Genomic DNA, 24,081 nt, shown 5'->3' with positions numbered 1-24,081 from the left:
TCACTACTGTTTCTAGCAGGTCAGCCGACCATTTAATGACTTCCTCGTTAGTTTGGAGGGCTTTTGATATGTATTTGTCACCTGAAATTGCGTCCCACGCAGAATATTTCAGCATTTGGGTTGAGGATGGGAGTGAACCCTTGCCAGAGTATTTTGCCAATTTAAGAGAGAGGTGGCAGGGAGCTACATGGTTGTTTGATCTTCCAGAAATGGCAGTCAAATATTTTGAAACCTCAGTTACATCTTTTAAAAAGAGGAAGGACAAACATATTGGATATTAATAACCTTAGGGTGGTCACAGTTGGAATGTATTTTCCTAAATCTGCAGAGTCATCTCTAATAGAGAGCCAGACAACAACTTGTATCAGTTTTAGGGGTTTTAAGCCAGTTTTAGGGGTTTTAAGCATGGACCTGAGAGGTTGCTTGGAGTAAAAATGTAAACATCATCAGGTATCTGAAGAATTATTGTTTTGGTTGGGAGGGGGGCATTGTACAGTGATAGGATTGAGTGTTGCAGGAATTGCCCTGGAGTGGACAGGCATGGCAGAGTGGCCAAGAAGTTTGTGATGATGAAGTCCTGGGTTCAATCTCATCCTGTAGCAGTTGGGGGCAAGTATTTTGTACAAGAGCATTGTGAAGGAGACTGTGAACAACAACAAATGGAGTGGATTTGTGATTCAAAGAGTCCAGGGTTTGTTAAGTTTATTCTGTCCGAGAATTATATTATGGATACAAATGTCTGTGGAATACTCAACCACTGATACTCTTGTTTAAGGATTTGGTTGTTCTGCCTACAGGTTAATAGTAAAAGGACTGGTGTGGTTGGCCATGTGAATAGTTGACATCTTTCAAATTTATTGATGTTGACAAAGAATGAAAGGAAAAATGGCCTTCATCTGCAAGTTGTGTTTCATTGACCCTGAAGGGATGAAAAGCAGAGTGAGCCACAGTGAGATTTGAACTGAAAACCCATGGTCATTCTATATTCAGCATTCTGGTGACTCTGCTTGACTCAATACTTTTTCTGTTGGATGACTTGGAATTATCACCATCCAAATTGATGGATGGCAAGGGTCTCCATCCAAATTGATGGAGAACCATTTAACATATTGTGACTTACCCCTACCATTGTAGGTTCAAAACCCACCAGAGTCAACATAGTTTGTCTACCTAGGAATGATGAAGGATAAAGCACATCATTTACTTAAGGATCCCTCACAACTGGTTGCTACCCCTCCCCTCCAAATATATTTATGGTGTTGTATCTGTTTTAGAAATCCTTGTTGTACTACAGTGGTGTGTCCATTAAACTTCAAATTCTGCCAAGGTTGACTTAGCCTGTCTTCCATCCAGAATGGGTATCACTTATGAAATTGGGAGTAAACCAACAGGGCCCTTCTTCCAAATGTAGGATCATAGATATGGTTAGATTGGCACCATGACTAATAGCTGCATAGGGAACCTCTACATGCTTACTTTACTTGCTAGAAATAGCAACTAAATCGCTCTCAAATCACAATGTGAGGCTGTGCAATTTTTTACTATTACACTTGCTTCCAATCTCCAATCAATGGACTTTCAGAATACCTATTCCCTACCCCATGGCGATGGAAAAGGCCAAGAAATTGAGGGGTTGTTTCCTTTGGTGAAACAATTTTTTGTTCTTTTCCTGTAAATTTTTACTCTTACACCTGTCACACAAGACAGGTGTAAGAGTAAAAAAGTATCAAAACAAGGAACATATTGGATTGTAGAATAGGGTACACTATGCCAAGCAAAAGAGATGGTCATGGCTAGAAAGCTTTTGATCATAGTTCTGCTTAATCAGTTTTATTCTGGAGCTAATCAACAACATTCATTTAGATTTCCAAGAAACCCTTGTTAATATTGCCCCTATCACTGCCCATACACTAAACTGTATCAAAAATAGAGGAATGTGTCCTAGTTTTGGATGTTCAACCCTAGGTTATCCCCGACCAGGCACACTTATGATTAAAAGTTTCCTCTCTTAACATCCTGTCTGTTTATTCAAACATAGTGTACCTAAGAGTACATTTTCTATTTTGTCCTTCATATTTTAAGACTGTAAGTTTCGAGTTGAAGTGAATTAGGCTGCTATCTCTAGCACAACGAATGATCAGGAGAAGGTGCGTTGGCCAGTCTGACCTACTTTACGAGTGGTAGATTGAAAACACAAAAGATAAACATAGGGTTTATCTCCATGACTGGAATAGGAGAGGATGGGGGGGGGAAGAATGTTTTACAGGTATGCATGCCCTCACACACACACACACACACACACACACGAGCATGACCTTGTGTAGCATGATAGTATGGATGCGTGAATGTAATAACATGTGTGGGACAGTGTAGTGTGTGATTTGTAGAAGTAAACATTGTTAATTAATAATTAATTGCTCTGTTTCTAATGAAAGGCTCAACATCAGTGGTTATCTTATTTATTCCACTCTTAGACTGCGGCCATGCTGGAGCACGACGTTGAAGAGGTGTTTTTTTTTTTGTTTTTTTTTAGTCAAATGGATCAACTTCAGTACTTGGTTTGTGTAAGCTTGGTGCTTATTCTGTTGGTGTCTTTTGCTGAACTGCTAAGTTACAGTCATATAAATACACCAGAACCAGTTCTCAAGCAGTGCTGGAGGGACACACACACATACGACAGGCTTCTTTCAGTTTTCATCTACCAAATCAACTCACAAGGTTTTGATCAGCCTAAGGCCATAGTAGGAGACACTTGGCCTAGGTGCTACACAGTGGCACCAAGCCTTGTGGTTGAGAAGCAAGCTTCTTACCTCACAGCCACACCTGTGCCTCCTATGGCTTATTTTTCAGTTGCAATTACTACAGATTCTACAATCCACCCTTCCTAACGCCAACCACTCCGCGAGTGTAGTGGGTGCTTTTTACATGCCACTGGTACAGGTACCGGTGGAGTCTGGCAATGGCCACGATCAGTTAGTGCTTTTTACGTGCCACCGGCACAGAAGCCAGTCAAGGTGGTACTGGTATCGGCCATGTTTGGACGGTACTTTTTACGTGCCACCTGCACAGGTATCACAACTACAATTTCCATTTGATTTTTATTTTGATGTTGATGTACTTGACTCAATAGGTCTCCTCAAGCACAGCAGGTCACCCTACGATCCAAGGTAAGCACAACAGACCATCCTGTGATCCAAGGTACTTTGGATGGGCTGGGGCTGCTATGTAAAGTTGGTGCAGGAAACAGCCATGGACACACATTATTTGTCGGGTCTTTGCAGTCACAGCATATCTCCAGAGGTCTCAGTCTTTCGTCATTGCCTCTGTGATACCCAACATTTGAAGGTTGTGCTTCACCACCTCATCCCATATCTTCCTGGGTTTCCCTCTACCCCGGATTCCTTCAACTGTTTGAGAGTGGCACTTCTTCACACAGCTCTCCTCATCCATCCGTAGTACATGACCATACCATGCCACATCCGATGCTTCTTATGTCCAGCATTTCTCTCAGGGTGCTTACACTGTGTCGTGTGTGCACACTGACATTACACATCCAGTGGATCATGCTAGCTTCATTTCTTTCAAGCCTACATGTCCTCCGCAGTCACAGCCCATGTTTCACTACCATGAAGCACGGCAGTTCGCACACATGCGTCGTACAATCTACCTTTCACACCAGTCGGGGTAGAAGCTTTCTAAACTTTGCCCAGGCTATTCGTATTCTAGTGGTAACACTCTCTGAGCATCCATCCCAACTACTAACTTGGTCACCTAGGTAGTGGAAACTATCAACTACTTCTAGTTTCTCCTCCAGGAGTGTAATGGAATCTGTTTTCTGAGTATCAATGGTTTCTATTACCCCTGTCAATCTGCCACACCCGAAAGCTATCCTCTCAGTTAATTTTCCTTTGATGTTGTTGCACCTCTTATGTGTCCATAGCTTACACTGAGTACATCTTATGGAGTTTCTACTTACACCTTTTCTACAGATCGAGCAGGACCACCTACATGAAGGGGTGTGTGGTGTGTTTGCCTTCCTACTTACTATAACTTTGGTCTTTGCTTCATTGACTCTAAGGCCTTTTGATTCTAAACCTAGCTCCCACACCAGAAATTTCTTTCCGGTAGTGATTCTGTTATGAGGGCCAGGTCATCAGCATAGAGGAGCTCCCAGGGGCAACCCGTTTTGAATTCCTCTGTTATTGCCTGGAGGACTATGATGAATAAAAGGGGAATGAGGGTTGAACCTTGGAGGACGCCTACTTCTACCCGGAATTCTTTACTATACTCATTGCCAATCCTAACCTTACTAATGGCCTCTCTGTATAGGGCCTGTACAGCCCTTATTAACCACTTGTCAATCTCCAGTTTCCACATCGCCCACCAGATAAGGGATCGGGGGACCTTGTGAAAGCCTTTCTCCAAGTCCATAAAAGCTAAGTAGAGGGTTTTATCTTTAGCTAGGTATTTTTCCTGCAGTTGTCAAACCAGGAATATGGCATCAGTGGTGCTTCTACCCGGCACAAAACCAAACTGCATCTCATCTAAGCAAATTCTCTCCCTAATGAAATGGGCTATGACCCTCTCTGTGACCTCCATCACCTGATCCAACAGTTTAATACCCCTGTAGTTATTTCTATCTAGAGCAATGCTTTTCAACCTTTTTGCTGGAGCGGAACCCCAAGAAAACATTTCACTGGCTCGAGGAACCTCTGTGCAATAATTTAATTGTCTAATGCACACATATCTGCACAGGAGAATTAAAAATTACTGTCGATTTTAGCATTTGTGTAACTACTTGCGGAACCCGTGGACTGTACTGGCGGAACCCTGGTTGAAAACCACTGATCTAGAGCATCACCTTTACCCTTGTAGCAGTTGACTATGGTGCTGCTATGCCAGTCATTGGGTATGACTCCATTATGAACTACCTGGTTTACAACGCGGGTGACTAGGCCATAGCCCACACCACCAGATGTTTTAAGCATCTCAGCAGTGATTCCTGATGGGCCGGGGGCTTTTCCTGGTTTCATACCCTTAATTGCTTTATCTACTAGGGAGCTGTCTATTCGGATAGCTGGTCCCTCTACTGGGTCAACATTTGGCAGGCCCTCTTCCTCCCATTCATTCTCCACATTCAGCAGTCTCTCATAATGGCTTCTCCAAGCCTTTTTCTTTTCAGAAACATTGAAAGCAAGTGCACCATCATCCATGCGGACGCATTTCTCTCCCAGCACCTCACAATTTTCTCTCACACACTGTCCAGCAATCCGAAATATCTCATTTATAGAAAATAACATTTGACCAAGATGTCACCCAAGCCATTTGCTTCTACCTATGCCTAGATTTACTTATCCATCTGCTCAGTTCATGTCATGATCCTAGGTGAGACACACACGTTCACTCGAGCTGCTAAAAATAGCAGCTAAATATTTCTCAAATACCTTCTGTCTTACAAAAAGGAAGAACATAGTTCTATAAAGTAGACCTATACCTGAAAGGAAGGCAAGACGTCCAACAAAGATGGCAAAGTCTTTGATTTTCTTGAGGGGATTGCACCAAAAAAGTAAAACAAGTCAATTAAAGAAGAATTTAGTACATTTATTGAGGAGAGACTGTTAAGGGTTGCCAGAAAGATGCTTGAGGTCCGTGTGTGGCCCTGGGAGCCACTACTCTTCTTCATATTATTCCCTCTTCATAAAAGACTGCAAAGAAAATGATTCTGTGACTTGGTTGCCAACTTGGTTCCACTGGATAAAAGTGAAAAAATGTCATCACAGGAACGCATGGAGACTTTTTAACATTTCATAGAAAACGGATGAGAAATCTGGTGAATGGAATTGTTTCTGGACAGTTTCTTGTCAACCCAGTACAACTTTGATCTTTGGTTATATTATTCTGTTGGGGTACTGTATGGAGGGTCTATAAGGAGTAAAAGGTCAGCCGGTACATCTGCCTGGAAAGGGCGGAGGGTGAAAGAGGGGTATGTGAATATCTCCCTCGAAAACAAACAAACAAAAAAACCCATGAGGTGGGTGGGGTGGCTTTGAATTTCTCTCCCTACCAATCTTTTGGGCCTGGAAGCAATCTTGGGTTTCACTTTGGAAAATTTCTGAAGGCTCTCTCTCCCAGCAAGAATATCTGTTTATTCTTGCTGTTTATTTGACCAGGTCATTACATCTGTCTATCGATTGGGTGAAATCTCTGATAAGGTCACTTATACACTCACACACACACACACACACACTTATGTTCAGGTTGACTGTGTGGTAAGAAGCTTGCTTCCCAACCACATGGCTCTGGGTTCAGTCTCACTGTGTGGCACCTTGGGCAAGTGTGTCCTTATTATAGCCTCATGCTGATCAAAGCCTTGCAAGTGGATTTTGTAGATGGAAACTGAAAAAAGCCTGGCATATATATATATATATCATCATCATCATCGTCATTTAATATATATATATATATATATATATATATATATATATATACCAAAGTAAGCACATAAATGTGAAACAAGGTTCGAAAAATAGCAGAGATAGAGTAATATGTTTTATTATTAAAGCTGCAAAAACATCACAAAAATCTGCTACTCAGAGTTTCACATTCCTGTTCTTAGTCTAAATTGTCCAACAAATGGGAACGTGAAACTCTGAGTAGCAGATTTTTGTGATATTTTTGCAATTTTAATAATAATAATAATAATGTGTGTGTGTGTGTGTGTGTGTGAAGCATTCCATTATCCAAGCTTTTTCTGTTGTTTTTTTTTTAGTTATTCTTTAGTTAATGTTGTTTGTGATACACTGAACCTTTCGCCACTTTCTCTGGTTATTCAAATCATTTTTTGTTTTGTTATTTTTACATTTGTTGTTCCTAACACTGTGTACACAAACACACACCCATCCCATTGTGTTTAAGTCCTTTCAGATTGTCACAATATCCTCCATTTTTTCTCAGCAAACCACTCCCTTGTTATTTTAATGACAGCTTACTCAGGTTATGTCTAAACAAATATCTTATATCCTCTTTAGCCTTGCTCTCCTCTCTAATCTCTATCTCAAACCATATCCAGCTCTCCCCTAAAATGCTGGAAAATTCCTTAAGACATACCACAAAATACCTTGGAACTTTTAGATCTGGCTTTCACATTCTGAATTCAGATCCAGCAGGGCTTGGTCAAAAATTAAAATACCATCCAAATACTGAGGTTAATATATATAATTAACTACACAATATAATTAATATAGTTGATATAATTAACTATACTCCATCTCTAAATTTGGGATCCTGATGAAAACATTATTATTATTATTCATTTGGTAGTTTCAGGCAAATTTCTACTGCATCACCTGCTGCACTTCCGTACTGCTGGAGTGCATACAGTAATGTGTGTTCTTTTTTTGTTGTTGGGAGTGTACAAACTCTTCCGGTATTGTATCTGTTCTTTTCTTCTTTTTATTTTAGGTGTGGTGTATTCTATTGCTGTGTTACTATTTGTATTGTGTTGTGTATGTAATGCGTTGGGTACCTAGCTTGCTGGTGGAAGTTTATTTCAGTGGATAATTGCTGTATAGAGAGTCTCTTGTATTTGTGGATTGTTTTGTTTAGGTTGTATAACTGGATAGTATCTTGCGTAGGGTGTCGGCTGTTCCTAGCAGGGTTAGTTTTGTGATAGTGTGTAGTGTTGAGGGTCCAGGTATAGCTTCTACGTTTTGGTTCATGTTTTTTATCATGCCCAATGCACCGACTATTACTGGTATTGTTTTTACCTTCATGCCCCACATCTTGAATACTTCAGTTACAAGGTCTTTGTACTTTGACAATTTCACCACTTCTTTTTGGACAATCTTTTGGTCAGACGGGACTGCAGGTACTTTATTTCCTGTAAGCAGGTGTTGTTGTTATTATTATTATTATTATTATTACTGCTACTACTACTACTGCTTTGTTTTATACGAGCTGTTCCAAATTCCTTCCCTAGACAGCCGGTCATTTTAATATGGGTGTTATTTATAATTAACAATGATAGATTATATGGGAAGGAGATCAGAATTGGAGAACGAAAATTGTTAAACTTCAGTTTTGAAAAGGTTTCAAGAGAATCAGGTGTTTTCAAGTTGACAATGTACATTGGTACTACGGACTAAAAGGGAGGGGAACATCAGTCCAGTGAAGCTGATGGTCTATAGGTATGACACTAAGGTTAGGTTATGTTAGCAGTGGCTAATATCAACAATTTCATTACGAAAGACAGAGGAATAAATAGAGTACTGTGCTTTTAATCAAGCCCACTATCCAACCTGACAGTGTCAAACACCTGTAAATATACACTGTTTACACCTGTAAATAAACACTGTTTACACCTGTAAATATACACTATAATACAGGAAATTCAACATTTTTAATTTAAAATCAAACTCCAGATTTTGTCTGCTGCTTCTGAAATCTGTTGAAGTCTGTAGTACCGAGGTATGAGTGTCTTGTTATCATTATGGCACCTCAATTGCTGGCCTTGTGTCTAAACAAAATTAGAACTATCATCATCATCATTGTCATGACAAACATTGTCAACTCACCAACCTTAGCTGCAGCTCGGAGAATTTTCACTGAATATGACCCCGCATCCCCTCTTGACAGGAGTTTGAAAATGGATAGGGTGGGGGGCGACCGGTAATTTTTTGATTTTGAATTAGTGGTAACGGGTTTTTGATTTCAATTAAAAATAATGCCGAATAAAAGCATAATAATAATGTTCACAAGACAAAAAGAGGATGAGGAGGAGGAGGAGAGACAGTGTTTGTCTCTTGGCAGCTGCTGTTGAAGATATGAATACACTTGAAGATGAAATTTATATGATCATCAGTAATGACTAGAAAATCATTAATGAATATCAGAATTAATATGAAGAAATTAAATACAACAACAACACAAGCAACCCCAGCATGACCGACAGCAACACCACCACCACCACCACTTACATTCCCAACAAAGTTGAGTGCATTTGTGAATATCACACAACAACAGTTGAATATGACCTTGATGGTGAGTTCTTTCCTTGAGAAGAATAAATTTTCTATCCATTCCAGGAGGAGGGAAAGATTAGAAGTGGACAATCTCATCCCAGTAGGATAGGGAAAATGCTTGAGAGATGTCTGCAGTCTAAGGAAAAGAAGACAGTTGACCCTTAGCCTCAGTGAAGGCAGCAGAGGTTGAGGCAACAGCCACAAATACATCCTCTTTGGATGAATATTTATTTATATCAGGGGTTCTCAAACATTTTTCACCTTTGAAACCCCTTTCATTACTATTTTACTCTGATGGGCCCCTACTGCCATTCAATGTCTAAAACCTAGTTTTTTAGAAATTTCCTTCAAAATTCCTATTTTGTTTTTCTCACATTAACTTTTCGTTGGTTGAACTGAGTAAAATGGTGGAGGAAGAAACCCAACTGTTTCTGGCAATACACACCAATACATACATCTAAAGCAAACTTTTTTCAGGGGCCCTTAAAATACCCTTGTGGATCTCCAGTTTACTATTTTGTTGCATGGACCCTGATTTAGAACCACTGATTTAGATCAACGTATCTGGGGAGATGTAGATACGAATGAATGTAATCTTTCTAACATACTAAGAGAGTTGAGACTTTTGTTAGCCGCTCTCCAGCCATCTATTTAAAACTGTATACAGCTATGGTACGACCACACTTGGAATTCGCATCATCAGTTTGGAACCCCTATCTTGCTCAGAACATTGACCTCCTGGAATCTGTTCAGAGACGTGCAACCAAACGCATACCCTCCATCAGACACCTACCATATTCTGAGCGCCTTGTTTCCCTGGGCATGGATTCACTGAAGCTCCGGCGTCTGGCGACGGACTTGGTAAACGCCCACAAAGTTGTCAACCACCTCACCAATAACAACACTGAACACCTTTTTGATCTCCATGTGTCTAACACACGTTGACATGCCTACAAAGTCAGAAAACAACACAGCTCCCATGACTTTCGGAAACATTTCTTCACGCTCAGAGTTGCTGAAGCATGGAATAAACTGCCTGCGTCAGTTGTTGACTGCCATGATACTGCATCCTTTAAGGCCCTCATGCTTTCCGAAATCCGCCGAAACTACACCTGATTATATATGCACTTTAGATGAGTTGTAGTGCACCTGAGCACTGTACACAATTATTATTATTATTATTATGATTATTATTATTATTTAAATAAGTCACCAAGATATTGGACTGGTTTGGCAAAATAATTTCCCCAAGATCAAGCTCCCTTCCTCAGAAGAACTAATCAGGGGTCAAAAGGGAGGTGGAGATGCTGCTGACACATGAAAGGTTTCAGAGGATCTTCAATCTAATCTATATTGAAATTTTAAAAATACCAGGAGAACCAGGTGTTGCTTATGTGGGAGCACCAATCATCAAAAAGCTTTCTACCTTCTGGCAAAGGGGCTAAAATCCCCTTTCCATAACAGCAACTATTGCCAAGGCAGCAAAGAGGTTTACTGCCATCACCCTCAAAAGACAAAGTCTCATAACGGTGCTCTTCTCCTCAAACTGACAACTTCCTGACACATGTGACAAAAACCTACATGAATCACTCTTCATCTCCCTCTGATTATCCAGGTCGGAACATGGCAAATAGTCATCAGAAGGATCAACAAAAGGAAAATACCATAGCCCTGTTACCACAACCTTCCTTCTCCCTAGAAAAGTGAACAGAATACCAGCCAAATTGTCAGAAATTGGCACAAACTTTAGAAGGGACAACAAAACCAGTCCAACTCTCAAGCAACAAATCCCATCCACTTCATCCTTATAAATATAAACACACACACACACACTTTAATACACACATACTTTAATTATATATATATTTACATTATTTACATTTGATGGATATTTGTCCTCAACTTGTTTATTGTCAACACAATGTTTCGGCTGATATACCCTCCAGCCTTCATCAGGTGTCTTGGGAAAATTTCGAACCTGGGTTCTCATTCCTAAGGTATTTTTCGATATTATTATTATGACCATGGGCATATGGTGTAGTTGTTAAGAGCATGGGCTACTAACCCCAAGATTCCGAGTTCGATTCCAGGCAGTGACCTGAATAATAATAATAATAATAATAAATAATAATGTCGAAAAATACCTTAGGAATGAGAACCCAGGTTTGATATTTCCCCAAGACACCTGATGAAGGCTGGAGGGTATATCAGCCAAAACATTGTGTTAACAATAAGCAAGATGAGGACAAATATCCCTCAAATGCAAATAATGCAAATAATTCCTCATCTCTTAAATATAGACTGCTCTACTTCTTAGAATGTGCTTCTCCAAATTTGTTTTTCTAAAAAAAAATATATATATATAGGTGCAGGAGTGGCTGTGTGGTAAGTAGCTTGCTAACCAACCACATGGTTCCGGGTTCGGTCCCACTGCGTGGCATCTTGGACAAGTGTCTTCTGCTGTAGCCCCGGGCCGACCAATGCCTTGTGAGTGGATTTGGTAGACGGAAACTGAAAGAAGCCTGTCGTATATGTGTATATATATGTATGTATGTGTGTTTGTCCCCTTAGCATTGCTTGACAACCGATGCTGGTGTGTTTACGTCCCCGTCACTTAGCGGTTCGGCAAAAGAGACCGATGGAATAAGTACTGGGCTTACAAAAGAATAAGTCCCAGGGTCGATTTGCTCGACTAAAGGCGGTGCTCCAGCATGGCCGCAGTCAAATGACTGAAACAAGTAAAAGAGTATATATATATATATATATATATATATATACACACACACACTCACTTGCCTATACTAGCATTTATGCAAGGCTGTTATATGTGTGTGTGCACGCGCGCGTGTGTGTGTTATATATATATATATATATATATATATATATATAACACACACACACACACACATATACATACACACGCGCGTGCACACACACATATAACAGCCTTGCATAAATGCTAGTATAGACAAGTGTGTGTGTGTATATATATAGATACATATATGTATCACACACACAATAATCTATATATGCACACACACACGTGTGTGTATGTTTATGTTTTTAAATTGCAAGAGATCAAATGATTTGTCCCACCCAGTTTAACCCTATTGATAATTCCATCATCATAATCATCCAGTCATTACACCAGAGGGAGCCAGACAAATCGAATGCGTGGCTATAGAAATATATGTTCCATAAACCAAGCAAATTGTGGATTTAACTGCTTTAATCTGTTTCATCACAATAATCCCCGCTAATCTCCACCTTTTTCGTTTCTTTGTGGTATTTCTGCCTCTTGGTTGACCATTTCTAATACTTTGATTACTGCAGAATTAAATAGGAGTATGGGTGATAGTAGTGGTGGTAGGTCAATGGGTGGTGGTGTACCCTAGTGACTTGTTCAGAGACCATCTTCAAATGTTGGAACCTGAAATATTTTCAGGGGTGTGTGTGTGTAACTTTTGAGATGCAACATTGATAAAGTAGCAGAGATGTGGTGGTGTTCATGTCTTTTTTTTTATTAAACATTAATGATGTTAACCTTGATCCAATAGGCCTAAGATCAAAAATGTTCCACACATGACCATCCAGTCTTTTAAGAGGATTTACATTGTACATTGTGGCCTTCATTATTTAAACGACTCCAGTATGGTTTGGGATAGCATTTGACTGCTGTTTCTAGCAGGACAATGACCTTATAGCAGCTACATTGTTAGTAAGATGAAGTGGAATTAACTTCGTCTGGGATGGAAAACCAACCAGCTTTATGAGTGAATCTGATGGAAACTGAAAGAAGCCTGTCATATACATGTATGTGTTTGCCCCCCCACCCAATATTACTTGACAATCAGTGTTGGTGTGTTTATGTCCTTGTTACTTGGCAGTTCGGCAAAAGGAGATTGATAGAATAAGCACCAGACTTCGGAAAAAAGAAAAGCGAAGTACTAAGGTTGATTTGTTTGCCAATTCTTCAAGGTAGTGCTGCCCCAGCATGGCCGCAGTCTAATGACTGAAAGTAGTAAATGTGTGTGTGAGTCAGAAGAGCTTCCTCTCCAGATCCCATCCTGCTGATGTTTGTTGCTTTTTATAATTAATAAGTTAATTAATCTGATTAACATTTTGTTTACTACAAACACATTGTTTACCACTTCCTCAGCATTAATTATTATTTCTGTTGTTGAAAATAATTAGCTGTGGCTCAGCCTTGATTGACTGCACCCCCCCCCCCCAATCCCCGTTGCCTTCCCCAACCTTTTTAGGGTTCTGTGCAACTACCTTCTCGTGTAACCTATATTTAAGGTTGTAAGATAGGAGTTAAGAGGGATTTGGGTGTTATTTCTAGCAAGCCAAGCAACCACATACAGGCACCCATGGCTTATTTGATGTTGCTATGGTAACTCCATTTGGTTGTTTGACTGCTTATACATAAATTATCTCTGCGTTGCTCCAGCTGGTCTTTACTCTGACAGATTGGACATGTTGGAGTGTCCAGTGTATAGGTATTGGTCTCAGCTCTGAAAGTGACCACAGCCTTGGCTGTTCTGGCAGTGTTCACCCCCCCCCCCACCACCACCACAGCACTGACTGTTCTTAGAGAGCAGGGGTGATGGAAGCTGACGGCATATTTCCCCATCTGCTCCCTTGGCTGCCCCCCCCCCCCCAGTTACCATTATCAACTGCCTCCGTGATTCCCTGTGCCATGTCACTTGTGAAACAAAAGGAAATCACTGGACCAAACCATACTCGATCCCTCTCCTACCCACCCATCCGTTATTTGCTCCCACCCCGCTTCCTTTATCTTCTGAATCTGATACTTAAGTGAAGAAAGATGTTGTAACTATTGGTTGTTAATCCATCCCTGTTTTCCCTCCTCAGCTGCCCATCATCACTCACTCTCTCTCTGCTCACTCTTTCATTGATAGCCTTCACCTTGGCTTTATAATACCCACATTCTTCTTTATTTTCTAACATTATTCCCACCCCCACAACCCCCACCACCACCAATCCCTCTCTCCCCAAGTCCCTCATTACTGACATCCATTACACTCTCTTCTTGCTCACCATTCCTATAACTATCTGATATTCTCTTTTTCCTTTAACTGCAACCATGTTGCTACCATTAGTGCCTCTCTTCCATTACTCTCTCTCTCTCCCTTATCATATTCTGTCTTTCATTCTTCTCATTACACCTCTAAGTGCTGTCTCTTCCATCCCTCCTGCTTTTACACCATCATTGTTTGAAGAATTAGGAGAAATATTACCTTATTTGGAAACAGGTGAAGCTTGGTAGCAGGAGAAGCCTCTGGCCATAAAAAATCTGCCTCAATAAGTTTTGTCTAATCTGTGGATTTAAGTCAGACAAAACTTAGTGAGAAAATCGAAATGGAAGCAAAGATGGTATTGATGGATGGGTGTGTGTGTGTGTGTGCGTGTGTGTGTGCGTGCGTGAGCATACACTTGTGAGTGTTGATTTTGTGTGTCTTCATTGATATTGTTTGAGCAAAAATATTGATGTTTACATTCTGCAGCGAACAAAAGCTCCCACGTTCTGCCAGTTTTAATGCATCGGGGCCAGTAGAATGTGAAAACATTTTGTTTGAGAAACAAAGGATGGAGAAGGAAGAACTTCATTCTGAAGAAAATCTGCCTCCACAGATCCTGTCTGAGGCCAGCAGAGAACTTTCTTTGGCTGCTGCATTATTATTATTACATTTGTAAAGACTGTATTTTAAGCCAGCATTTTTTAAACTGTGGGTCGCAAGATAGATAAAATTAGTTGTGACAAAAATGTTTGAAAATCTCTGTTTTAACAGGGCTGTGGAGTTGGAAACAAATAAGGGGTAGCTTGAGTTGGGGTCTGTACCAACTCCCACTTCAAAATATTCTTTAATATGAACCAGTTCTAACCTCTGGGCCGACTCAAAGTACAAGCGTATGCATATGCTTTATGAGATATGTAGACCACAATCACTTGATTACATAAAGAGGAGTCGGAGGTGCCAACGGTAAAGTTGGGGTCAGAATCGAAGTTTTCTTGTTTCAACTTCCCAGCCCTGGTTTTAACCAACTGGATAAAGAAAGCAATTCTAAAAATTGTGGACCTGCTTACAAAATCAAAATTCAACACCCATGACTTTCAGAAACATTTTTTCACATTCAGAATTACTGAAGCATGGAATAAACTATCCACATCAATTGTTAGCTGTCGGGACACTACATCCTTCAAAACTTCCATCCTTCCTGAAATTTGCTAACAGTGCACCCGATGGCCCCCATCCCCGTTTTTGTTTTTTAACCACACATTCACTGTTCACTTTCTGTGCATTATTCCATGCCCTGCACTTTTGGCTACCTTTTCTAATGAGCTGAACTGCACCTGAGCATGGTATACAATAACTTCATTATTATTATATAATTCTGGAAACAAAACTTTGAAGAAAATAAAACAAGAATTTGGTAAAATATGACCAGAATTCAAGGTTTGAAATTGTTTGTCATTGTAGGACGTCTGTTACTGTGTCTCTCTCTCTTTGAACATATTTCAGTGTCGGCTGTCTGTCTGTCTTTTGAAATGTAAAAATGTTGGGGCCATGCTCCCCATAGAAAATCCAGCTCCAAATAAGCCTCGTGATAGCAAAGGAGAATGGGCACCAGCCAGCCAACCCAAAGGTTGGGGTGGGATGCACCTGCTTACCTCAGTTGCTATGGCAGTGAGGCAGATCTGGCCACCCCCGTTCACGGGGACAAAACCCAGATTTAAAATACTGAATGATGATGATGATGTAAAACATCTGCAGCAGATTGAAGCTGCTTTTAATGAGTTTGTGGCATTTGGGTTTGATGCGAGGAGACTTCAACATGGGATAGTACACTAGTCTATTGAAGAGGACTTCCCCCCACATATCTATAGGTGAGGAGGAGGGGATAGTCTCATGGAGATTTGAGTGAAGTGTTTGAGGAAGACGAGGGAAGAGATGAGGTGGGTGGAGTGTTGGAAGTTACTATTTCAGGGTAGCTGGGTCCTTATTACAATGGTAATGGAAACTGCCAAGAAATGGAACTGGGTCTGGAAGTTAATATTTGTATAAGGGTTGCAATGTGAACCTTTGTTAATCAGTCATGGCTGATCTTTCTTTTGTCTACATTTAGATGCATGTGTGTGTTTCATGATGCAAACAGGAAAAATAGAACTCAAAATAAGAGTGTGTGTGTATATATATATATATATATATATACATACGTATATATTTTATTAATATTTAGTAGAAGCAACAAAGTAACTGAAGGGCCAAAGGTTTTGTGTGTTAGCACCTATCAAACTAGTTAGATTGATGGGTTGTAAATTTATACGCCCGTGATAATAGTATTTCTCTTGATAGTTCTGGTGCTGAAGAGGAGATAACCATTCTGAAATGCATGCATCCAACAGTCTGGTTAGAGAGCACTCATTTGGTGTGTTTACACCTTTCTGTCTACAGTGAGAAATTTCCTCCATCACAAAATACAGTGAATGGCTATCTTATGAGTTTGAATATACCTCAAGCATATTTAAACTGGCAACAAGCCTCTGTGTGTGTGTGTGTGTAATTTTGTGCATACAATATGACATAAATATATAATGTTGATGTCAACTTATAAACTTCAAGACAGCCTGAAATAATTTCTTTTTGGAACAGTGGATCTTGAAACACATACACACATGCATGCATACATACATACATATGCACAGACATACACATGGGTTTCTTTCAGTTTCCATCTACCAAATCCACTTACAAAACTTTGGTTGGCCTAGGGCTATAGTGGAAGACACTTTCCCAAAGTGTCATGCAGTGGGACTGAACTGAAGCCTACATGTGTATCTATTATACATGTGAAGGCGACTGAGTGACATGCGCCTCCACTCTTGCCACTCAGACAGCCAAGGAATTTCATCAGCATGAAGATTTGTCTTTGTATATTTCGGGATCCAGCTGCATTTTGTCACACAGATAGCTTTCTATAATTTCAGAGCAGTCTGTCACCCTCCCACTTAGCAAATATTTAAGTTGTTCATTGTAAATTGCCAACACCCATTAGTTTTATGTCCAGCAAATCCTTTATTAAATGTTTGCAGGTTTGTTTCACTTATTACTCTTGCAGCCAATGAAATAAAGCTTCATTGATTGGCTCCACATTTGTAGCAGCCGAACCATCAAAGCGAAAACAGTTCAATTTCATGTGAAACTATTATATTGTAAGGCATCCTAGGACCTGTGTGTCTCATGGTTTTGGTAGAGGTGTCTTTATGCTTCCGAATGACGTCTCTTTTGCAATGGGAGTTTCTTCTCATGATGACAGTAACTATTTGACATTCAGCAGCTCAGAAACAACCTGCGTGTTCTCTAGATGGCTCCTTATATTCATCAGTGGCAAAATTGAAACTCCAAAGTGGCTGCAGACTCCAAGATATACCTGAAACTCCTGACATGACTGTTCTATACATGGACCATCTCTTGAAGTTTAAGAAACGAGCCACGTTTTGTGCCTGGTCAGATGGCTTTTCTATTAAGAACTTGTCTCCTTCAGTGCAGCTGCAGAAATCAGGGGCCTTCATTGTACAAGGGCAGAAGTGAACCAACGTCTTGGGAGATTTGTCCTTCTACTCCAAAAGCTGGCATGATTTCCCCTTAACTGATTATTATGTTGGCTCTAAAGAAGTCGTTTGTAAAACAGTTATATTTTCTGACATTCTTCAAATAATACATGGATTTCTTAGCCGAGGCATTAAGAAGCTGCTTTGGAGACTCTGAGGGATCAACAAGAATGGGTAGATTAACTTTACCATTGGAACAATACACTACATCTCTCTCTCTCTCTCTCTCTCTCTCTCTCATATGTCTTAGTCAAACCTTTATCACAAATATTGGTCATGGTACTAATTGAAACTATTTTTCAGAAGTGTAGTCATGTCCAGGATCATGGCTGAAGGTACCTCTGTTCTTTGGTTCATGTGTGTATTGACAGGGTCTAGTCTCTGCTTGTCATGCCTGGCCTGATACTGTTGTGGGGTTTCATGGCATCTATGTGCTGTCTGTCAGTCTGTCTGTCGAAAGTAAGCCTGTTGTTCATCAGGTGTCTCCAGTTGTCTATAGGCAGCTGGTCTGGTTGCATTGTTTATGGTGAATGTCCCTATTGAGGGAACTCTGTTTGACTTGCCTGTTGCTTGGTAACATCACTGGTGCTGGTGCCACAAAAAAATAAATAAAAAACATCCAATACATTCTTACACTCTAAAGTGGTTGGCATTTGGAAGGGCATGCAGGTGTAGAAACCAACACAAGCATTGGAGCTAAACCAAATCCTCTAGTTTGTCAGGTTCTGTTGATTCATTCAACCCTTGCCAACATGGAAGCCATTTGATGATGATGCTCTCTCTCTCTCTATATATATATAATCACATAATCCACTTTTTCATGGTTGTGTGGGTTAGACACAATTCGTTGAGGTAAATTTTCTATGTTTGGATACCTTTTCTGTCAGCAAGCCTCATGCATTTTCAGGTAAGGTAATATACTTCTTGGTTTCACATATTTCTACAAACAACTGGAAACAAATGACACTGCTTGTATGACAGTGATGCTTGTTTACAACTGTCATGTGATGTCAAGAGTGGGGAGAGGGGACACACACACACACAGAGGCTTCTTTCAGTTTCTGTCTACCAAACCCACTCTCCACGTTTTGGTTGGCCTGGGGTTATAGAATACAATTGCTCAATATGCCATGCAGTGGGACTAAACCTGGAACCATGTGGTCAGGAAAGAAACTTCTTAATTGCACAACCATGCCTGTGTATATATATGTGTGTGCGTGTGTATACACACATACACATATATTTGAAGCTCCAATACATCTATTGGGTGACACCCAAGCATTCAACTATGAATGTATTGCATCTCACAGCAGAAACAGCTGTAATCTAACAAAGTTCCTGACCTAATTCCTTACCTTGCTTTCTTCTTTGCCATTCTTTCTTCTTATTGTTCCAAGTGAAATACCTGGGAACTTCAACATAAAGTAATGTCTTTGCAAAGTCATCATTGATGCACAATGAAAAGAATTCTGTCAATGTTCTCATGTGTCGTTCATTGACAGCCATGCATACATACATACATACATATATATATATATATATAATATATATATATATATATATATATATATATCCTCATTATTTCTGAGCAACATTCTTTGTTCATATGGTAGATGAACTTGCAGTCTCACTATTGCAGGTTCTCTTTCATGAATTGAAAATCCTAAAATGGATGCAACTGGACGGTCCAATATACCTGCCCATTAGATATTGACTATTGTTTATTTGAAAAGCTGCTTTGACACTCCCTTTCTGTATATACTTGATGATGTACTTAACTGACCTCAGTTAAGTGCAGTAGCATTTGAATGCTCTTAAAGGAGTTTAATGTAAGGTACAACCCATTTGTTTGTTTTTCCATTTTTGTGAGATTCAACTCCTCCCTTGGCAGCTGATCTTCATCGATAAAGAAATGGTCTCTCTCTCTCTCTCTCTCTCTCTCACACACACACACACACACATTGGTGCTACTTTTAGCATGCATTCTACCACAGTGTCTATAGTCTATGCTGTGAAATGACCTGATTTAAGTTAGGAATAGAGTTCGGGTAAGGCTACATGGTGAAGTGTAAATGGCCAAGAGGACTGCACACTAAAGTGGTGCACACATCAAGACTGTTTCTTTATGTAGAGCACTGGTTCCCAAACTGTGGTCCATGGACCCTTGGTGGTTCACAAGGGTAGTACTGCAGTAGGGTTTGTGAACTAAATTCAAATTATATATATATATAATATATATAAATCGTGAAGTATATTTGCTACTTAAATGTGGCTAACCCCTAAGGGTGGATGCTACTGTACCTTGTAGCCCCAGGAGGACACCTCCTCCAGCTGGCTAGTGACACACTTTCTGTATCCTATCAGTATTTGCAAAGGGAAGCCATCCCTCCCGTCTTCAACCTATGATACACACGGACTCGAGTTTCTGGGTATTGACCCTTCATAAGCGTGTGACAATCACTGGCTGTCGATGAAAAGTAGGCCTCCCTTTGCAAATATATATCCTTTTTCCAGTGACGAAGTAATGTGTAAACAAGGTGTAAACGAGGTAATGGGCTGAGTAAGTGATATGGATAGACAATTGTTAAGCTCCAGGTTCGGTGATTATGCGAGTGAGGAGTTCGACGTAGGTCATATATCAGCATGTGTATATATAAATTTTTTTGTTTAGAATGAGATAAAAAAGCCAAGGCTGTGAAGATTTTAGAACATTTATAAATAGGTCTTACAGCTGTTTCCAAGATATTTATTATATCCCTTCATTGGAGACGGTGTGAGGAAATGGTTTTTCCTGTTTTTTCTTTTCTTCTCTTTTTTTTCCTTTTTTCTTCTCTTTTCTTTATTCCTCTCTTCCTGTTTTCGATTTGACCTTACAAATACATTCCCAATTTTAGGTCCCTTTAAATAAGACCCTTGATTCAATAGCACTCTGTACAAACTCTATACTTGGAATGACCAACTTTAGATACTATTGGATTTTACTCACAAGATATTGGAATCTTATATGTATACCATTCTGCCTAAATAATGGGTCTACAAATGCAATATCCCAGCATATCTCACCTCTATTTTCATTCCTTCACTTCACTCTCTATTTTGTATCTTATCTAAACTAACTATTAACCATTTTCTCACACCGTCTCCGTTGAAGGGATATAATAAATATCCCGGAAACAGCTCTAAGACCTTCTCTTTATAAATGTTCTGAAATCTTTCACAGCCTTGGTTTTTTTATCTCATTCTGAAAAAATATTATATATATACAAACACACACACAAGGATAAGCATATTAAAAAGGGGCCGTGGGAAAACTCATTTAAATAAAAGGGGCCCTAGTAGAGAAAAAGTTGGGAAGCACTGATGTAGAGAAAAGGTTGCTTTGACCCTGTTGAAAAGAAGACAGGGGGAAGATAATGGTTAACATTTTTAGTGTTTGTCTTAAACATAATAACTACATAAATTACCAAGTGCAGTTGCTTAGCACCGTTCCACTGGACAATCTGACACAAGAAAGTATTGGATATGTGTACCTTACAGGTGTATTGTATTGGAATAGAGAGAGAGAGAGACTTGTTGTGGTGGGACATGACGTATCAATATAAAGTTTTGTGAAACGTGTATGGCGACTGCTTTCTGGTGACCTAATATCTTACAAACTTGTTCAGTGGAAATAACGATGAGGGAAACGTAAGTAAACATTGAACTAGGTTAACACTACTGACTTCATATCAGTTGCCCACCGTGGCCACAACTATTACATTCACTTCCTTTTAAAGATCTTAGTCATAAAACCTGACTGTTTGCCGTGGAGGGTGGGGTAGTAGTCGTGTGGTTGTGTTTAAGATTAGCAATCAGCTCTTTTCTTCTCTCGTTTATTGTAGTTATGTGCCAGGTGTGTATTGACATCATTGTGTAACAAATATATCCAACTGTTCAACAGACTGGCACACATGCTTTTGTTTCACACGTCTTCGAATATCTGATATCTTACTATCCTCGTTCTCTCTCCACACGAACTATTACAAACTTAAAGGACAAGATGTCCAATACAGACAACATTGAGGACCAAGGTTCAGATGAAAAACCGAAATCTTTAAACAAAAGTTATTCGTTGATAAGGTAACTACTGTCACATTTACACCCCACCAGCTTTTAATTACCTTTTGAATACCATCGTCTCTTCTCTCCACCTAAAATATTTCTCGGTTACTTGATAATCTCAATCACATTTCTCCCAATCTCACCTGGCGGTAACATATTATGGTCAATGAAAGCCTCACATTTCATTACAGGGCATTCCTGTAGAAAAGCGTCAGAAATTATTTCATCTGTTTTTTTTTTCTGGACGTTTATATTTTAAGCATCTTAAATTAGGATTCTGAGTTGGAGGGGGTGCCGCTTCTGTTTTTGCAATTTCGAAAAATGTTTTCAGATTTAAAACCCATGATCAGAGGTGTTCCAGACATGACCATCCCATTTGATATTGTGTATCTAGGCTTATTCCAAAGTATACTTTGACAATAGGCTATACTTGGATGGTTATTCGAGTGTTATTTCTAGCAGTTTATAAAGAACAAATTTTGATCGCTTTATTTCAAGTGTCTAGAAAATATTACAAGGAAACTCATTTAACAAAACTTTGTATGAATATGTCGTTAGAAGAAGAAAACAGGAAAAGTATTTTGTAAACAGTGGTTTCTGGCATAAGTAAAGAATATGTACACCACCTATTTTCGGCGTAACAAAAACTCTAACCCTGATACTAACCCAAAACCTAAACACCGGGTGTGCGTATTCTTTATTTTCGCTGTAGTTACCGTAGTATGTGTTGCTATGGGTGTTTAAATGAAAGATTCTATTAACAGTGGCCATTCCCCTATTTTATTTCATCAGTCTACGATGTATCAAGTACGGATACAATGTGGTTACCCAGAGGTCACTGTTTCTGGGAAGTGGCTTACTGCATGGTCCCATGTGTCAAGGACTTCACCCAATCACTCAGTTCCCTTTCGACCTCAAGTTCCTTACATGGGAAGCATGACTTTCCAGACTTTGTTGTCGTATTGTTTGTTGTAAAAGGGGCTCTAATAACAGTTCAAGTTTCAGGGACCCAAAATTGTAGGTCGACCACTGATGTAGTGAAGGTAAAAAGGCTGTCGAGGTAGGCAAGAGGAGGTAACCTGAGAGATAGTGTGCTGGGCAAGTTTAATGAATGAGATGGGGACAGTCTACGAGTGCTGAAGAGCCTGGAATCACAGAGGTGGAGAGATGATCGAGAGGATATATTGTGAGGGAGAAGGTTCGTCGTCGTCGTTTAACGTCCGCTCTCCATACTGGCATGGGTTGGACGGTTTAACTGAGGACTGGCGAGCCAGAAGGCTGCACCAGGCTCTAATCTGTTCTGGCAAAGTTTCTACAGCTGGATGCCCTTCCTAACACCAACCACTCCGAGAGTGTAGTGGGTGCTTTTACGTGCCACCAGCAAGAGGGCCAGTCAGGCGGTTCTGGCAATGACCATGCTCAAAAGGTATTTTTTTCCATGCTACCTGCACAGGAACCAGTCCGGCGGCACTGGCAACGACCACACTCGAATGTTGCATTTCACGTGTCACTGGCACATGTGCCAGTAAAAAGAAGTATATTAGTAATTGATAGCAATCGAAAATTAGATGAATAAATAGAAAAACTGAAGTAAAAAATGTGGTGTTTTGGAAAATAAGGTAAAATAAGGTGGGAAAATAAGGTAAAATAAGGTGGGCTTGGCAGGGAACGCGCGCGCGTGTGTGCATGCTTATAATATAGGCACATATATCACAACTTGTTAAAGCCAACCGTTGCCTTTAACGTGTGTTTTGTGAGGGGTGAAGAGAGGACTTCAATTGTAAAGTGTATTGTTAGTGAGTTTGGTCTTTTGTTATTTCCATAAAATGGAAATAACAAGTCTTCTTTGGTCTCTCTCTTCACAGATTCCATTAAGTTGGAGTGCTCGGAAATTCTTTGTAGAAAATTCTTAATTTTGGGGTCATATGAAAAGTAGGTATTTTGAATGATATTTTGCCGCGTGAAAACATTGGAAGTGTTTCATCAAAGATGTCTTCGATGTATCCTGAACTTCGGCTGAGAAGACAGAACAACAACCATCAGCATCTTGAAAGCAGTGAAAACAACAAGCATTGAAGCTCACCTCATCGTCAACTGAGATGGAGTGGACATGTTGTTTGAATGCCTGATGACCATTTACCAAAGCTGAAAGAAGGAGGACAGAAGAAGGGATCTGTTGAGGGGCCAGTATGAAAATCGACTTCAACAACTGGGAAGAAAATGCAAATTGACCAAAACCTCTGGAGACCCATCGTCCATGAAGGAACAACTATATTCGAGACAAAGAGATGTGAAGAACTGGAAGAAAAGCGAAGAAGGAGG

General features: G+C 39.9%; 1 protein-coding gene across 3 annotated transcripts in view; it reads left to right on the top strand.

The window, feature by feature from the left end:
* Positions 1 to 24,081, top strand: part of LOC115217430 — a 38,095-nt gene that overhangs the window by 1,534 nt on the left and 12,480 nt on the right. The window contains exon 1 of one of the 3 annotated variants that reach the window (XR_005001200.1): positions 21,472 to 21,777. The exons of 1 other annotated variant lie outside the window; for it this stretch is intronic. Coding sequence is in view for 1 of the 2 variants with exons in the window: in XM_029787127.2 (XP_029642987.1) it covers positions 21,698 to 21,777 (80 nt within the window). In the remaining variant the exon portion in view is untranslated. Of the gene's footprint in view, positions 1 to 21,471; positions 21,778 to 24,081 lie in introns of those variants that run through there. One more of the 3 variants, XM_029787127.2, reaches the window with a different exon arrangement.

The sequence above is a fragment of the Octopus sinensis genome, linkage group LG11, assembly GCF_006345805.1.
Source record: "Octopus sinensis linkage group LG11, ASM634580v1, whole genome shotgun sequence".
Classification (NCBI taxonomy): Eukaryota; Metazoa; Mollusca; class Cephalopoda; order Octopoda; family Octopodidae; genus Octopus; species Octopus sinensis.
This window is presented reverse-complemented; position numbering and strand designations above follow the sequence as displayed.